Genomic DNA, 14,386 nt, shown 5'->3' on the forward strand with positions numbered 1-14,386 from the left:
AGAAGCAGCACGGGCCTGTCTGAGGTTCGGGGCTGTGTCCAAGGCCGGAGTTTTCATGCTGTGAGGGCACAGGCGTCATCACACCCTAGGCTACCACCCGCCAGTCAGGCCATGTGCAAGGGGGCCTCCTTGCCCTTCAGACCTCCCAAAGGGCTGGATAGGCATAAGCCCCTATGCCCCACCTCTGACTGCTTCTTAGAACTTATTTTGTGTCATTCTAGTGTCCCCTCCAGACACCTCTCTCCCACACGACCCCAGCTGTCCCTACCGCAGCTTAGTGAGACCCCATGCCTTTCAGGAAGGACCCCTGGCCACGCTGTGACAGCGGGACTTCAACAGCATCCTGCATGTTGTCAATGGAAGACCCATGGGGAAGCGCTGACACTCACGGCGGCAATGGAGGGCTTCTTCCCGTCCCCGGCGGGGGGGTGAGTGACGTCCGCTCCCAGAAAGATGACGGGCTGCTGGAACACCGGCGGCCTGCGGAGAGGAGTGGCGTCAGGGGCCACGGTGAGACACGCCTGGACCTCTGACCCTAGTAGGTGCCACCATCACCTTTTGGAGGTGGTCAGTGTATCATGGTAATGCTTTTGAAAAGAATCCTTATCTTTTAACAGGAATACTAAAAACCTTGCAGATTAAATGACACAAGGTCTGAAATCTGCTTCAGAATAGCCAGGGGTTGGGGGGCTTGGGTGGAGTGTACTCCAGACCAGATGGGCCAGGGGCTGACAGCTGCTGAGGCTGGGGCTCAGGCCCAGGAGGGCTCACCCTTCTACCCTCTACTCCCTCTGCAGCCACACCCACGCCAGGGTTTCTCACTGCCACCCTTGGCACCACCAATGCCTGGGGCCAGCTCGCTCTTTGTTGGGGTAGGGGGCTGTCCCGAGCATGGGCAGACGCTAAGAGGCCTCCACTCACTGGATGCCAGTAGCACTCCATCAAGCCTGACACCCCAACATGTCTCCAGACATGATCATGCGTCCCCCGGCAGCAAAACCACCCCATGGAGAACTTTCAGACCCTGAGTGTATCCCAGTGGCGACTTCCCTGGGAGGCAGCACGCACAGGGGCAGGGACAGGCATGTGGGCCTCGGGCTCTCCGGGGAAAGGTGGAGGTGGTGACAGCACCTGCCTCCCGGGTTGAGAGTGCACCGCCCCACACCCCACCCAGCCTTGCTCGGCTGCTGCAGGCAACATCAGGAAGCACCAGAAGTGGCCGTTCTGCCAGCCCTGCCTGTTGGAAACCGGGTACATGAGGCCCTCGCCTCTGCTGCCCTCTCCCCGCATCCATTTCCCCGCATGCCTGTGACTCACTCCCCGCCCACATCCTCTCACTCCCATCGCCTGCCTTGCGGCAGGGCTCCGACTCAGCCGAACCCATCACTGCTTGCGCTGGCTCCCAGGCCCCTTCTAGTCAGACTTCTCACGGCCATAGCAACAAGGCTCCTCTTCCCAAGGTCACTGATGACCTCTGCATCACCCAGACCCACGGCCGAGCCTCAGGCCTCGCTGCGTCTGGCCCGCTGCAGGACACACTTCCCTTGGTGCCTAGGGCCCTGCGGCCGGCCTCCCTGCCCCAGCCTCTCCCATCTCCGCTGCTGGTTCCTCCCTCTCCAGGCCTTGAACTCCAGCCTTCTCTAGGGCCCAGGGCTTGGAATACCACCTGTCTGCTAAGGATTCCTGGATCCTGTCTCCCCTGACGCCAGCGTCCTGGCTCCCACTGTCCACTCATCAGCTGCACTCAAATGACCTGCAGAGGCTGTGGGGGCCAGTTCATCCACGCCCAGTGCTCACCCTCCGAACAGCCTCCCCGTCTAATGACGACGGGCTCTCTCCTGCAGCCCAGGCCAAGGGCCTTGATTTTTCCTTCACACACAGCCCAATCCCACCTGCCAGCAAGTCCCAGGGCTCTATCTTCAAAACATCTCAAAGTCTAGGTGCTCCCACTCTGTGCCCCTGCCCTGGCCTGGCCGAGGCCACCAGCCCCTCTCGGCTTCACGGAGCCAGAGGTGGCCATACTGTCGGGTGCCTCCAACGGCCCCAGCTCACCCCAGCTCACCAGAGGGAGCCTTCGTTCCCCAGCATTCCCCAGGCTGCACGTGGGCGGGCCTGTCTCTTGTCTGCTCTCACGGTCCTCCCACGGCTCTGCTGTGAACCTGCCGCCTGTACAATGGGCTCATGACCTGGGTGCCTCCACCAGGACTTCCGGCCCGGTGCTGCCCACTTACGGCCCAAACTCCCTGCACACAGTAGGTACTCAATAAATACAGAACCTGTTGACTGAGGAACAGCACTTTCAGTTCCCAGCCAGCTCTGGATTGGTCTTCGCTCATTCCCATGAACCTGTTTCACCGCAGAGCCCGCGCCCACGCTCACGGCCGTTCGACTCGGAATCCAGATTCTTCGCATGTTATCACCCCGCTCCCTGATGAATTCAATGGACTGTTTCTGGATGTGTGTAACTCGGTAGCTCTCAAAACCTGGTCCCCCGTGTAGCAGCATCGGCACTGTGTGTGTCCACTTGCTAGGGGTGGAAATTCCTGGCCCCAATCAGTCCTGCTGAGTAGGACACTCGGGAACGAGCCCCGCTGGGGTTCAAGAGCTGCTCAGGTGTGAGGACATTGTGGTGGCCAAGCACAGGCCTGTGCACACAGCAGGGGCTCACCACCACCCACTTTCCAAATACAGAGGGTCACTGCCTTAAGGCAGTTCGATTTAGGATTCTTAACTCTGTGACGGCGTGCCAGTGATGCAGATTTAGCGCACTGCCTGGCTTAGGATGGCTTTATCAGCTGAGCCCCACTGTGACTGGGAGCTCCAACAGATCCACACCACAGGGGCTGCCTATGGCCTCCAGTTCCCTCCTGCCCAAACGCACAAATAATCTGATTCTACATATTCTCTGTTGTTGTCGTCCAAATGTTAAGACAACTGCCAGGGTTGGCAAAGATGCCTGTCATCGTGTGGAGACGTCTTTCTTGCCTACATCACAGGTTGGTGGCTTTGGAGGAGGGGAAGAAGCAAACCCTGGCCCTGCCCTGGAATACCTGGATGCTCAGCCAGTCAGGAGGTGCCAGAGGAGGGTGCAGCTCCATCACCCCCAACTCCCATCCCCGGCGGTCAGCCCTGGGCCTCTGAGACCGGCAGGTGGCCAGCGCTTGGCCACATATCCTGTCCTGGCCCGGGAGCTGCCAACAGTGTGCTCCCATGAGGAGCTTTTCAGTCTAAAGGCCCAGCACGACGCAGCATCCATGACCAGCCTGGCGTGGGAAGCATGGTGGGGGGCCCTGGTCCACAAGGTAGCTGCTGCTGCTGAGCCAGGGAAGCCCATCTCCATCTCCTGGCCATCCAAGGCACGCCCTGCTCTGCCTTGCCCACTGGGATTCGAGGCACAAATTTCTCTGTCTGGAAACCCGGCCACAGTGCTCAAACTCCTGCAGACGCCCCTGGTCCCCAGCAGAGCGTCAGCAGCCAGATCTATGTCTGACATCTTTGCTCTGCTGTGGCCAGGACGGTGCTGGGCCCAGGTGAGGGGACCCTGCCCCCCTGCCCCCCTGCCCCCTGCATACCGCACCCCACCCTGCCAGGCGTCCCACTGTGCCTTGGTCCGCAGGCGGAGGTAAAGGGGCCGGGCCTCACCTGCCCTGGGGCAGCAGGATGTTGTTCACGCCTCCCAGCTTGACGTTGATCTTCAGGCAGAGGTTGGACAGGGTCTGCGGCGTGGTCCTCTGCACGTTCTTCATCTGCACGCACTGCGTGGCCATCCCCAGCACCGTGTCTCCCACGCGCTTGACCTCGGCTAAGGGACACGAGAGGCACACACAGCTCTGCTGGCGCCCCTTCCTCAGCTGGCCCCGAGTGCGGCAGCTGCCACCAGCCCTCTTGCCCCCATCTGGCAAGTGCAACCATGGCAGCTGTGCTGAGCTTTGCGTGTCCCCCTCTGTCCGAGGTCGGCGATAGAAGAGGGTCCCTGGTCCCGAGGGGGACGCCAAGCTCCTTGGAGTCCAGGCTCCAGCACGGCTGTGCCCGCCTCGCCCAGGCCAGGCTTCCCCTCCCTCAGGAAGGGAAGTTGAGTGAGTCTATCTCATCCCTCCAATTTATCAACAAAACGATTTAAATGCCTCACCTAGGGCCCCAGGGCAGGAGAGAAAGAGCCCAACTAAAAGAAAGGACTTGGCTCCCTGCTTAGGAAGGCTACTTACACTGGCCGGGCGTGGTGGCTCACACCTGTAATCCCAGCACTCTGGGAGGCCGTGGCAGGCGGATCACCTGAGGTCAGGAGTTCAAGACCAGCCTGGCCAACATGGCAAAACCCCGTCTCTACTAATAATATAAAAATTAGCCGGGCATGGCAGTGTGTGCCTGTAATCCCAGCTACTCGGGAGGCTGAGGCAGGAGAATTGCTTGAACTCAGGAGGCAGAGATTGCAGTGAGCCAAAATCACACCACTGCACTCCAGGCTAGGAGACAGAGCCAGCCCTTGTCTAAAAAAAAAAAAAAAAAAAAGGAAAAGAAGAAAAGGAGGGTCACTCACACCACGGCGCCCTGGCTGTAAGCAAATGCTTGGGTGGTTAAAAATAAAAACACTGGCACCCTCCAAATCCTTGGCAGATGTAGACCTGACATCAAAGAGCTCCACGGACCCACCCCCCGGCTATTCCTGGTCTCTTTCATGAAGCAACTGATCAGCTGCTCCCTGGGCAGGTCTGGGGAAATGGTGACCCTGGGACAGTGTTAGCAGGATGTCAACAGCAACAGCTTTTTCTTCCCTTCTTTTTTTGGGATGTTGAACTGAGAGAAGTGTGGTTTTTACATGTCAATAATCTGTCTGTGGCTCGGCGTGGGGCCCTGTGGGTGACCCCCTGGCATGGACTTTGGCGAAACTCCACAAAATTCTGAGGTGGGCACAGAGTGGTTACACATAGGCTGAGTCCCGGGCAGGAGGTGACCCTGGTGCAACGCTCTGTGCGTTAAACAAACGCTCCCCCATCCAGCCAACACGCATGCTGTATAATGGGCGGGGTGCCCACCCATGTGCCAAGGCCTGTGCCACCTGAGGGTGCTGACTGCCCAGGACCACGGCATCATACAGGACGACGGGGAGGCCCTGAACACAGTGATCAGAAGTGGCAGTGATGAGAAGCCACCTCTTCTTCCTCAGCCTCCTGAAAGGCCCGAAAGGAGCACCTTTCTCAGTGCAGCAGAAACACAGACGGGCTTAGGCAGGAACAAACACCCACGGAGACCACGACAGCTCCCCACAGCCAGCGGGAGCGCCCACACCTACCGTACACGGGCGTCTTGCCGGGCAGGATGACCACCACCAGCTGCAGGCCCGCATACGTGTTCTTCAGGTGCCGGAACATGGGCTCCACGCTGTCTGCCCCCTGCGCGTATTTGCAGAAGCACGGCTGGCCCTGGATGGGCATGCCGGCGTCTCTCGAGATCTTTCTGAGCTGCTCTGTGAAGGACCTGCAGGAGAAGGCTCCGTTCACTACCGGGCACTGGGAATGGCAGGGAACTCAGGCCGACCAGAGGCTCTAACACAAGGGCGTCATTTTTACAAAGCCCAAAGCACTTTCATTGAGGTCAAAATTGTTCTTAAAGTCCTGGATGAGGCCAGAATTCAGAGCTACATCTCCTAACACATACTAACTCATGAGAAAGGTTAAGTGTGCTAAACATACATGTAAGTGCACTCAAAAGTCACATGCGGCTAACTTGCCACCGTAACACAGCAGCCTTTAAACCGCGCTCACGCTGCCTCGCAGCTGTGGCGGCCCCAGGGCGGTGATGCGATGCTGTCCCCGTAAAGCTGCTGAGCAGCGCCTGGAGCTCCTGTGAAGGAGGCCAGCGCTCTCCCCACGCGCAGGCCAGGCACTGTCAGAGTGAGGGAGGTCTTCAGCTCACTGTCCTTTTGGATCTTTTCCCCCAGTAGTTCTGACGGGCGTAACTCGGACTGTATGACATCATCACAAGAGAAAACAACAGCCCGCAGCCTGAGGAGTGGCAGCAGCTGGCAACGGCCAGCCTTGTGAAGCTGGGGCGGGGTGGGAGGCAGGGCAGCGGCTTCTATTTTAAGCTGAAGACTAAGAATCATGTCACCTTCTACAATAAGGGCGAGGACACGGCACTCCAACCCAGCCAGTGTCCAATTTCCTGTACATTAGATCAGGTCAAGAAACACGTGTGTGTCCACCCATATCTTCAGCTCCAGGCCAAAGTGAAGGAAGGGGCCAAGGACAAAAGAAGGGGCAGGAGGCGACCCTGTGTTCAGAACTAACCTACTTCAGCTTGCTTCCCAAACCCCCTCTCTAGGCTTCCACCTCCTCTGCCAGCAGTGTGGACACAAGGTGGCCTCAGAAGGACAGATGGCCACTCGCCAGCAAGATGTCAGCTCTGAGGGCCATGCCCGTTCGCAGTCAGCCCTTGCTGGAACTGTTAAGGGACGGGCTACACTCACAGGCTGGAGTTCTCCCCTGCTGCCCCCACAGAGCGGGGAAGCAAAGACTTTATGTTCCCTTTGAAGTTTGGCACAAAGGCACGAGCCACCCTGCTGTGTGCTCCCAACACAGTCCCGCTGGGCCCGTACCTGGCACGGCTGTGCTGGCCGAGGCGAGCATCCTGGGTGAGGGCAGGCCCTTCCACAGCACTTGGGCCTCCTAGAGGGCCCGGTGCTCACCTGGGCAGGTGGCAGAGACCTGAACCAAACCTTCTCTCCTCTTAATCACTCCTCTTGTCTGAGAAGGAAGATAATACTCCCAGCCTCTCCACCTCTCTATTTCACCATCTCTTCCTATTTTTTTTCTTGAGATGGGGTCTTGCTTTTTCACCCAGGGTGGAGTGCAATGGTGTGATCTCGGCTCACTGCAACCTCCACCTCCCGGGTTCAAGCGATTCTCCAGCCTCAGTGCCCTGAGTAGCTGGGACTACAGGTACACCACCACGCTTGGCTAATTTTTCTATTTTTCATAGAGATGGGCTGGTCTCAAACTCCTGACCTCAAGTGATCCTTCTGCCTCAGCCTCCCAAAGTGCTGGGGATTACAGGCATGAGCCACTGTGCCTGACCCATCTCTTCCTGATTCTGTCTTCATTCTCTCCTTCTAATTTACACAAATATGGAGCCAAATTATTATTTCTTAAATAACTGTAGTTCATTGAATCCAATTCTCTCTTTTGCCCCTACTTATAAATTTCCTTCAGATCCTGTTTGGTTTTGTCTACGGTCTGCATTACTTCTCCATGCTCACTGCGAGGGTGGGTCCCAGGAGTGAGAGGGGCACCGATGGGGCCAGCGTGTCTTGCCCTGGCCCGGCCAATGGTACGTGACAGGGAAAGGCTGATGAACCCTGACATCAAAACCCATACCAGCGCCCTCACCCCCACCCCAACCAGAGTCAGCCCTGCAAGTGGTCACTCGAGCTGCCCATCGGGCAGCACCCCCAGGCCGGAGCCTCTGCCCGTGGCGGGCTTACTTCAGATGGACTTCCGTGCACTGGCGCTGGGGGGCGAAGCACGCGATGGCCCACACCTTGATCTCGATGCCCGTGTGGAACTGCTTGTTCCGCATGTCCCAGACGCCCTGGACAGGGGTCGCAATAGCTTTATTCTGCAAATGGCAAAAGGTTCAGGGTGAGAAAAAAATGGAAAACATATTCCTTCAACCTTAGACTTTGTCACTCTCACTGTTGGTCCCCCTGACCAACAATTGCTTCTCAGGGAAAGAACTTTTGTGTTGTCTCCTGTCTCTGACCTGCCTAGTGATGCAGACAACTGGCAGGATCAGTAGATGGATGGGCTGGTGGAAGATGGGTGGGTGGATGGTTGATGGGTGGGTTGATGGGTGGGTGGATGGTTGATGGGTGAGTGGATGGTTGATGGGTGGGTTGATGGGTGGGTGGATGGTTGATGGGTGGGTGGATGGTTGATGGGTGGGTTGATGGGTGGGTGGATGGTTGATGGGTGGGTGGATGGTTGATGGGTGGGTTGATGGGTGGGTGGATGGTTGATGGGTGGGTTGATGGGTGGGTGGATGGTTGATGGGTGAGTGGATGGTTGATGGGTGGGTGGATGGTGGATCGGTGGATAAGGTAGGTGGGTGGTCGGTTGATGATCGGTGGATAAGATGGGTGGGTGGATGGCTGATGGGTGGATAAGGTGGGTGGGTGGATGGTTGATGAGTGGATAAGGTAGGTAGGTGGATGGAGAGATGGAGAGATGGATGAATGGATGAATGGATGGATGGATGGATGGATGGAGTTAGATGGAGGATGGACGGGTAAGTAATGAACACACAGATGGGAGCTAAGCCAGGAGGAGGGAGGCCCAAAGCTCCATCCGACCTCATGAGCATCCTGGAGGAAGAGAAGTGCCTTGCCATGCTACAGGAAGGCCTCCTGTTCTATACAGAGCTTTCCCTCATTTCCCCTCCTCTATCATCAATGACGTGGGAAGGGGAGATGAGAGCTGGGACTGAGCCCATAGCTTTTTCCACTCAGCATGCCACTGCCTGCAGCTGTGTTGGAAACGGGAGCTACTTCCACTTGAGAAGAGAAAGGCGGGCTGTGCAAATACGCTGTCAGCTCTCAGCCAGCTCTCAGCCAGCCCTGAGCACTGTCATCTAAGGAATCTCTGAACTGGCTTCAAGTGATTCTCAAGGGAAGGGTTGGCCAGGAAGGGTCCCGTGTGGGAGGGACAGGCACTCCTAGGCCTGGGGGCATTGCTAAAGGATGCGGCTGTGCCTGGGTTGCCGTCATTTACTCTGGAGAGGTTTTTGTTTTTTTAGCAGGAAGCATCTTTCGTACAAAATACAAGCCTGCTGTAGAAATCAGACACGTGATAGAAATAAATGCTTTGTTTCCTATATTTTTATAACTACTGCCTGTTCCCACCAGCCTCCCTGTGTGCAAGAGTCTCACAGACAGCCTGGGGCTCCAGACAGGGAGTGCACACACACACGCATGCACTCACGTGCACATGAACACACGCATGCATGCACACACGCACACCTGCACACACACACACACACACACATGCTCTTACTATACAGGTGCTTCTCAACCTCGGCACAACTGACATCTGAAGCTCAATGATTCTTTGTTACGGGGCTGTCCTGTGCCCTGTAGGCTATCCCACTCACCCCCAAGTTGTGACAATAAAAAATGTCTCCAGACACTGCCAGATGTCCCCTGGGGGGCAAAATCATCCCTGGTCGAGAACTCCTGCTGTACACATTGCTTTCTGAGGGATATTTTGTTTTTTTGCACTAACAATGGACCAGGGGTAGGTAGAGTAGGGGACAGGAATGTTTCCTCACATTATAATGTTTTAGAGATCTGGAAAAATGTATTCATGTATTAACAGAAGCATTACACGCTCAGTCAGGTGCGGTGGCTTACACCTGTAATCCCAGCTGAGGTGGGAGGACTGCTTGAGCCCAGGAGTTCAAGATGAGCCTGGGTAACATAGTGAGACCTCGTCTCTACAAAACATTAAAAACCTAGCTGGGTGTGGTGGTGTGGCTGTGGTCCCAGCAATTCGAGAGGCTGAGGTGGGAGGATCGCTTGAGCCCAGAAGGTCAGGGCTGTAGTGAGCTATGACCGCATCACTGCACTGGAGCCAGGGCAACAGAGAAACACTCTGTCTCAAACAAGTTACAAGTTTTTGTTTTTGTTTGTTTGTTTTTTTGAGACAGAGTTTCGCTCTTGTTGCCCAGGCTGGAGTGCAATGGCACGATCTTGGCTCATCACAACCTCTGCCTCCTGGGTTCAAGCGATTCTCCTGACTCAGCCTCCCAAGTAGCTGGGATTACAGGCATAGGCCACCACACCCAGCTAATTTTGTATTTTTAATAGAGACGGGATTTCTCCACGTTGGTCAGGCTGGTCTCGAACTCCTGACCTCAGGTGATCCGCCTGCCTCAGCCTCCCAAAGTGCTGGGATTACAAGTGTGAGCCACCACGCCTGGCCTTTTTTTTGAGACAGTGTCTCACTCTGTTGCCCAGGCTGGAGTAAAGTGGCACAATCTCGGCTCACTGCAACCTCTGCCTCCCAGGTTCAAGTGGTTCTCCTGCCTCAGTCTCCCGAGTAGCTGGGATTACAGGCACTTGCCACCACGCCCAGCTAATTTTTGTATTTTTTAGTAGAGACAGGGTTTCACCATGTTGACCGGAGGCTGGTCTCGAACTCCTGACCTCAGGTGATCCTCCTGCCTTGGCCTCCCGAAGTGCTGGGATTACAGGCATGAGCCGCGGCGCCCAGCCTACAAACTCTCTTAATCCCTACACTCTGAGATTTTTGCAAGGCTGGCTTACACAAGCTCTTCTGTTTTTCAGACAACCACTGCCCTTGCTAACAGCTGAAGCCCGAGGGAACAGAAGCCAGCAGGGCTGTGAAGCGGTGCTGGGTTCAAAAGCCCCATCCCCGCACAGGGGCCAGGCACCCCGTTTGCCCTCCCGGGGCGTCTCCTCCCCGACTCATGAAGTGGGATCATGGGCTCTTCCTCCTGGGCTTGGGCTGTGATTATACAGCATCTGGGGCCTTGGGGGACAAGCGAGCCAAGGAGGGGCTGAAGGGCCTTGCTCAGACTCCCTTCAGAGAGACAAGCAGTGGCCATGCCCACCACCAGGGACACAGACCCCCCACGTCATCGGGTGCCACGCAACAGTGCTAGAGGACAAGACACGCACGAACAGCAACACAGAACGGCCAGCAGCCTCTCAGTGAGCTCTAAGGAAATATTAGCTAGAAAACAGCGAGGCACAGAAATATAGGTAATGCTATTATTTTCACAAAAAGGGGTGAATCATCCCTGGGTGATTTTACAAAGGAGAAAGAACACCAATTGCTTCTTGAGAGGGCAACTGAGAACTGGGAAAAAAGATACTTTTTCCTTTAATTCTTTTGTATCTTCTGAATTCTGAAACATTTAAAAAACAGAACTGCTTTTTTAAGTATTTTTTATTTTTTGAGACAAGTCTTGCTCTTTCGCCCAGGCTGGAGTGCAGTGGTGTGATCTCAGCTCACTGCAACCTCCACCTCCCGGGTTCAAGGGATTCTCCTGCCTCATCCTCCTGAGTAGCCGGGACTACAGGTGCGCACCACCACTCCAGGCTAATTTTTGTATTTTTAGTAGAGACAGGGTTTCTGGTTTCAAACTCCTGACCTCAAGCGATCCACCCGCCTCAGCCTCCCAAAGTGCTGGGATTACAGATGTGAACCACTCACTGCGCCCAGCCCAGAATCCATATTTTAAGACAGGAAAAACAAACAAACAAACAAAAAACAAACCAAAACCTCGCTACAGGTCTTGAGGATGAGAATAAAATTCCATTAGGTAGAAACTAGGGTGTAAAAGGTTAGGCAGACCCTTACACAGATGCCAGGTGCTTAAGAAAGTCAGCGACCTCTGACACTAAGACCCTGCAGAGCCCTGGTGTCCCTTCCAGCATGGTCACCTCTGGGCCCTCCCATCAGACATGGTATGCTTGCAACCGTGGTATGCGAGCGAGCCCAGGAGGAAATGAGAGGAGACCCTGGACGGTTCAGTGCTCAGGACACCTTTGGTTACACACTGATAAAAAGGAGAAGTTAAGGGCTGGACACAGTGGCTCACACCTGTATTCCCAGCTACTTGGGAGGCTGAGGCGAGAGATTTGTTTGAGCCCGGGAGTTAGAGGCTGCAGTGACCTATGGTCAGGTCATGCCACTGCCTTCTAGCTCAGGTGACAGAGCAAGACCCTGCCTCAAAACAAACAAAACCAGAAGTTAAATCAGCAAGGACAAAAAACTGTTACCAAACATCCCCAAAGCAAAAGTTAAAGAATAGAAAAGCAGTACAGCCTTCTGGGAAATAATTCGACCCTCGGTGAGTGTCTGTCACACAAAGAATGGTGCTCTCTAAACTTTCATGGGATAATAAAAATTACCTTCTGAAAACATTAAGGATAATTCTGAAAAACTTTAAAAAGGACCAAGGAAAGCCATTCCTTTATGAAACCTCACATCTTTTACAGGCTCAGCTGGGAGTAGAAAGGATTCTCCTGCATGGAACACAGTCTACACCGCGGGCAATGGCTCAGAACCTGAGTGGGGTCGCGGGGCAGAGACATGCCCCGCAGCCACACGTTCCCCGCCGCCCCGCACGTACCCTGCCCCCGTAGAGGATGGAGGGCGGCTGCAGCACCCGTCCAGTCACGTCTGTCATCTCATCTTTGACCATGATTCCAAATTCACGGACGTATGGATCTGTGTTGAAACTTGCACTTCGCATCTGGCAAAGGGAAACAAGAAAACGCATGGGGTGGGTGGAGGCCTCCCATCTCTCTAGCAGCTGCGTCCGTTCCAAGCATCAGAGGTTTCTGTGCCAGGGCAACCGGACTGGACTCCACAGGGCAGCCCTGCCCGGGACTGACGCTCACCAATTTGCTAATCTCTTCTTGCCGATCGGGCGCCGACCTAGCAGTCGCTCTGATCATGGTTGAGGTCTGATTGTCCGTTAATTTTTTAATACATCTTTGTCCTGCCACAATGTTACAGACCTGTGAAGAGGACGTAGAGACAGGCCGTCAGTGCCACACTGGAGTGACCAGGGGAGTGGGCAGGGGGCTCAGGGGCTGGTGGCCTGGCTCTGCCTGGGACCGTCTCTGCCTCATCCCTGGGCTATGAAGTGCTGTGCAGGTGTCTGCTGTGGGGGCTGCTCCACGGCCTTCCGCTTCACAACAGAAATCCCTGCTAAGTAAACCCCACGTCACGCGAACACAGAGACCCCATGGCCTCTGTGCCCAGCCCACCAGGTGAGCGGGGCCGTGTCCTGACACCGGCACTTCTGGGCTCTCTCCAGTCTTCGGTGGCTGCGGGCGTGAAAGCAGCTGCAGGTGCGAAAGACGTCTACCTGTGGGACAAGGTGCTGGAGCCGCCCAGCCCTACCTGAATGACAGGAAAGTGCCAGAATCTAAACACCAAGGGAAGAGTTACAGCACATGGCTCAGGGTCGGAATTTGATCCTTTCCCAAGGCAAGGATTTTTCAAAGAGTCGTGATGTTAGAGGAGAGTGAATGACACAACGGGGCAGTGACGGAGCACCTGCCTCCCGCTGCGGGGCCAGCTGGACACGTTACACACAACCTCAGGCAAGGTTCACGCCAATCCCACAAGAAAGCTGCAGACCCCATTTTACTGAAGGCAAAACCGAGGTGTAACAAAGCCCATTAACCCACCCGCGTTCCTGCAGCAGCAGAGGCAGTGCCATTTGTACCTGACTGGGGCCTCGGTGGTTTCTCGAAGCTGCATGCCCCAGCCTGGGACGCTGCCCTCCCAAGCCCCCAGAGACACACAGGAAGAGGGTGACTTGCCTCCAGGGGAAGGTAGGTGTGTTTCTGCTCCTGTCCGACTTGTAAACATGGGAGGTGGGGGTAGCGCAGAACCAACTTGTGCCTGTCCTTGAAGTACTGGGCCACCGTGCACTCCACCGTCTGCCCGCTCTCCTGCTGCAGCGGGAATCTGAGGAGCAAAGGGGCTGTTCAGGCCGAGGTCATCCCAGAGCCCCTTCCCCTGCGCTGCTTTTGAGTTTGCTTTTTAGGGTGATGTGTGAGAAGCAAACATTCAGAGCACTTCCAGGAGTGAAAACCATGTCACGTGCTTTGGGTTATCTGGAATGTTTCTGAGCCCCTAAATTCTCATTTTGTTTCTGGAGTTGGGAAACAAAAAATACCTACATGCATCATTACTCATAAATTATCCACAACGTCACAGTGTGTGTAAAGGAGTCAGGACGAATGGGCACGACCAGAAAGGCCTGCGCGTCTTCCAGCAGACCGTGGTGACCCTGGAAGCCGTTTACATGCCGCGCGCTCCCGGTGCCCAGAAGGCCTGAAGCCCCCAGGACAGGACGAGGAAAGCAGGCCAGGCCGGTTCCGGCAGCCAGGGCCTCCGCACGGTGACGGCAGGAGACGCCTGGGTGCAGTATGGGTGAGTGAGGGGGAGGCCCATAGGCACAGGAAGGGTTGGCCTCTGTGTGGGGATGAGGGCACAGGGGCTGCTAGTGCAGGGCAAAGGGCCACATGGCTCAGTTTCCGCTGCACGGACCCCTTCCCCCAATCCAGACTGCCGGGCCATCTGCAGCCTCTGCCAGGCCACAGGCCCTCTCGTCCTTCTGCTCCCTCAGCCACGGGCATCTTGGTACCTCCAGTGCCTGGCAACAGGCCTGGCACTTTCCATGGAATGACCCATGAAATAAACGAACCCTACTGGCCTGGGAGACATTAACTGGGGCACAGGGGCCAAATCTATCACCTCCTCCCGCAAAGGAACACCAGTACAACCCAGGACAGCGGTGCACTCTCACCCCCACTCCGGCCTGCGTACCAAACCGTGCTCTTGCC

General features: G+C 55.8%; 1 protein-coding gene across 5 annotated transcripts in view; it reads right to left on the reverse strand.

Moving 5' to 3' along the window:
* The window catches only part of AGO2 (argonaute RISC catalytic component 2), a 129,114-nt gene that overhangs the window by 23,828 nt on the left and 90,900 nt on the right, over nucleotides 1-14,386 (reverse strand). For all 5 annotated transcript variants that reach the window (XM_063709544.1, XM_055349571.2, XM_031013788.3 and 2 more), the window contains 7 exons: nucleotides 13,358-13,505; nucleotides 12,425-12,544; nucleotides 12,154-12,276; nucleotides 7,481-7,614; nucleotides 5,291-5,475; nucleotides 3,643-3,802; nucleotides 390-480 (listed from right to left, as the gene is read on the reverse strand). In XM_063709544.1, coding sequence (XP_063565614.1) covers nucleotides 390-480; nucleotides 3,643-3,802; nucleotides 5,291-5,475; nucleotides 7,481-7,614; nucleotides 12,154-12,276; nucleotides 12,425-12,544; nucleotides 13,358-13,505 — 961 coding nt within the window. The remainder of the gene's footprint in view (nucleotides 1-389; nucleotides 481-3,642; nucleotides 3,803-5,290; nucleotides 5,476-7,480; nucleotides 7,615-12,153; nucleotides 12,277-12,424; nucleotides 12,545-13,357; nucleotides 13,506-14,386) is intronic.

This window comes from Gorilla gorilla, chromosome 7 (assembly GCF_029281585.2).
Source record: "Gorilla gorilla gorilla isolate KB3781 chromosome 7, NHGRI_mGorGor1-v2.1_pri, whole genome shotgun sequence".
NCBI lineage: Eukaryota > Metazoa > Chordata > Mammalia > Primates > Hominidae > Gorilla > Gorilla gorilla.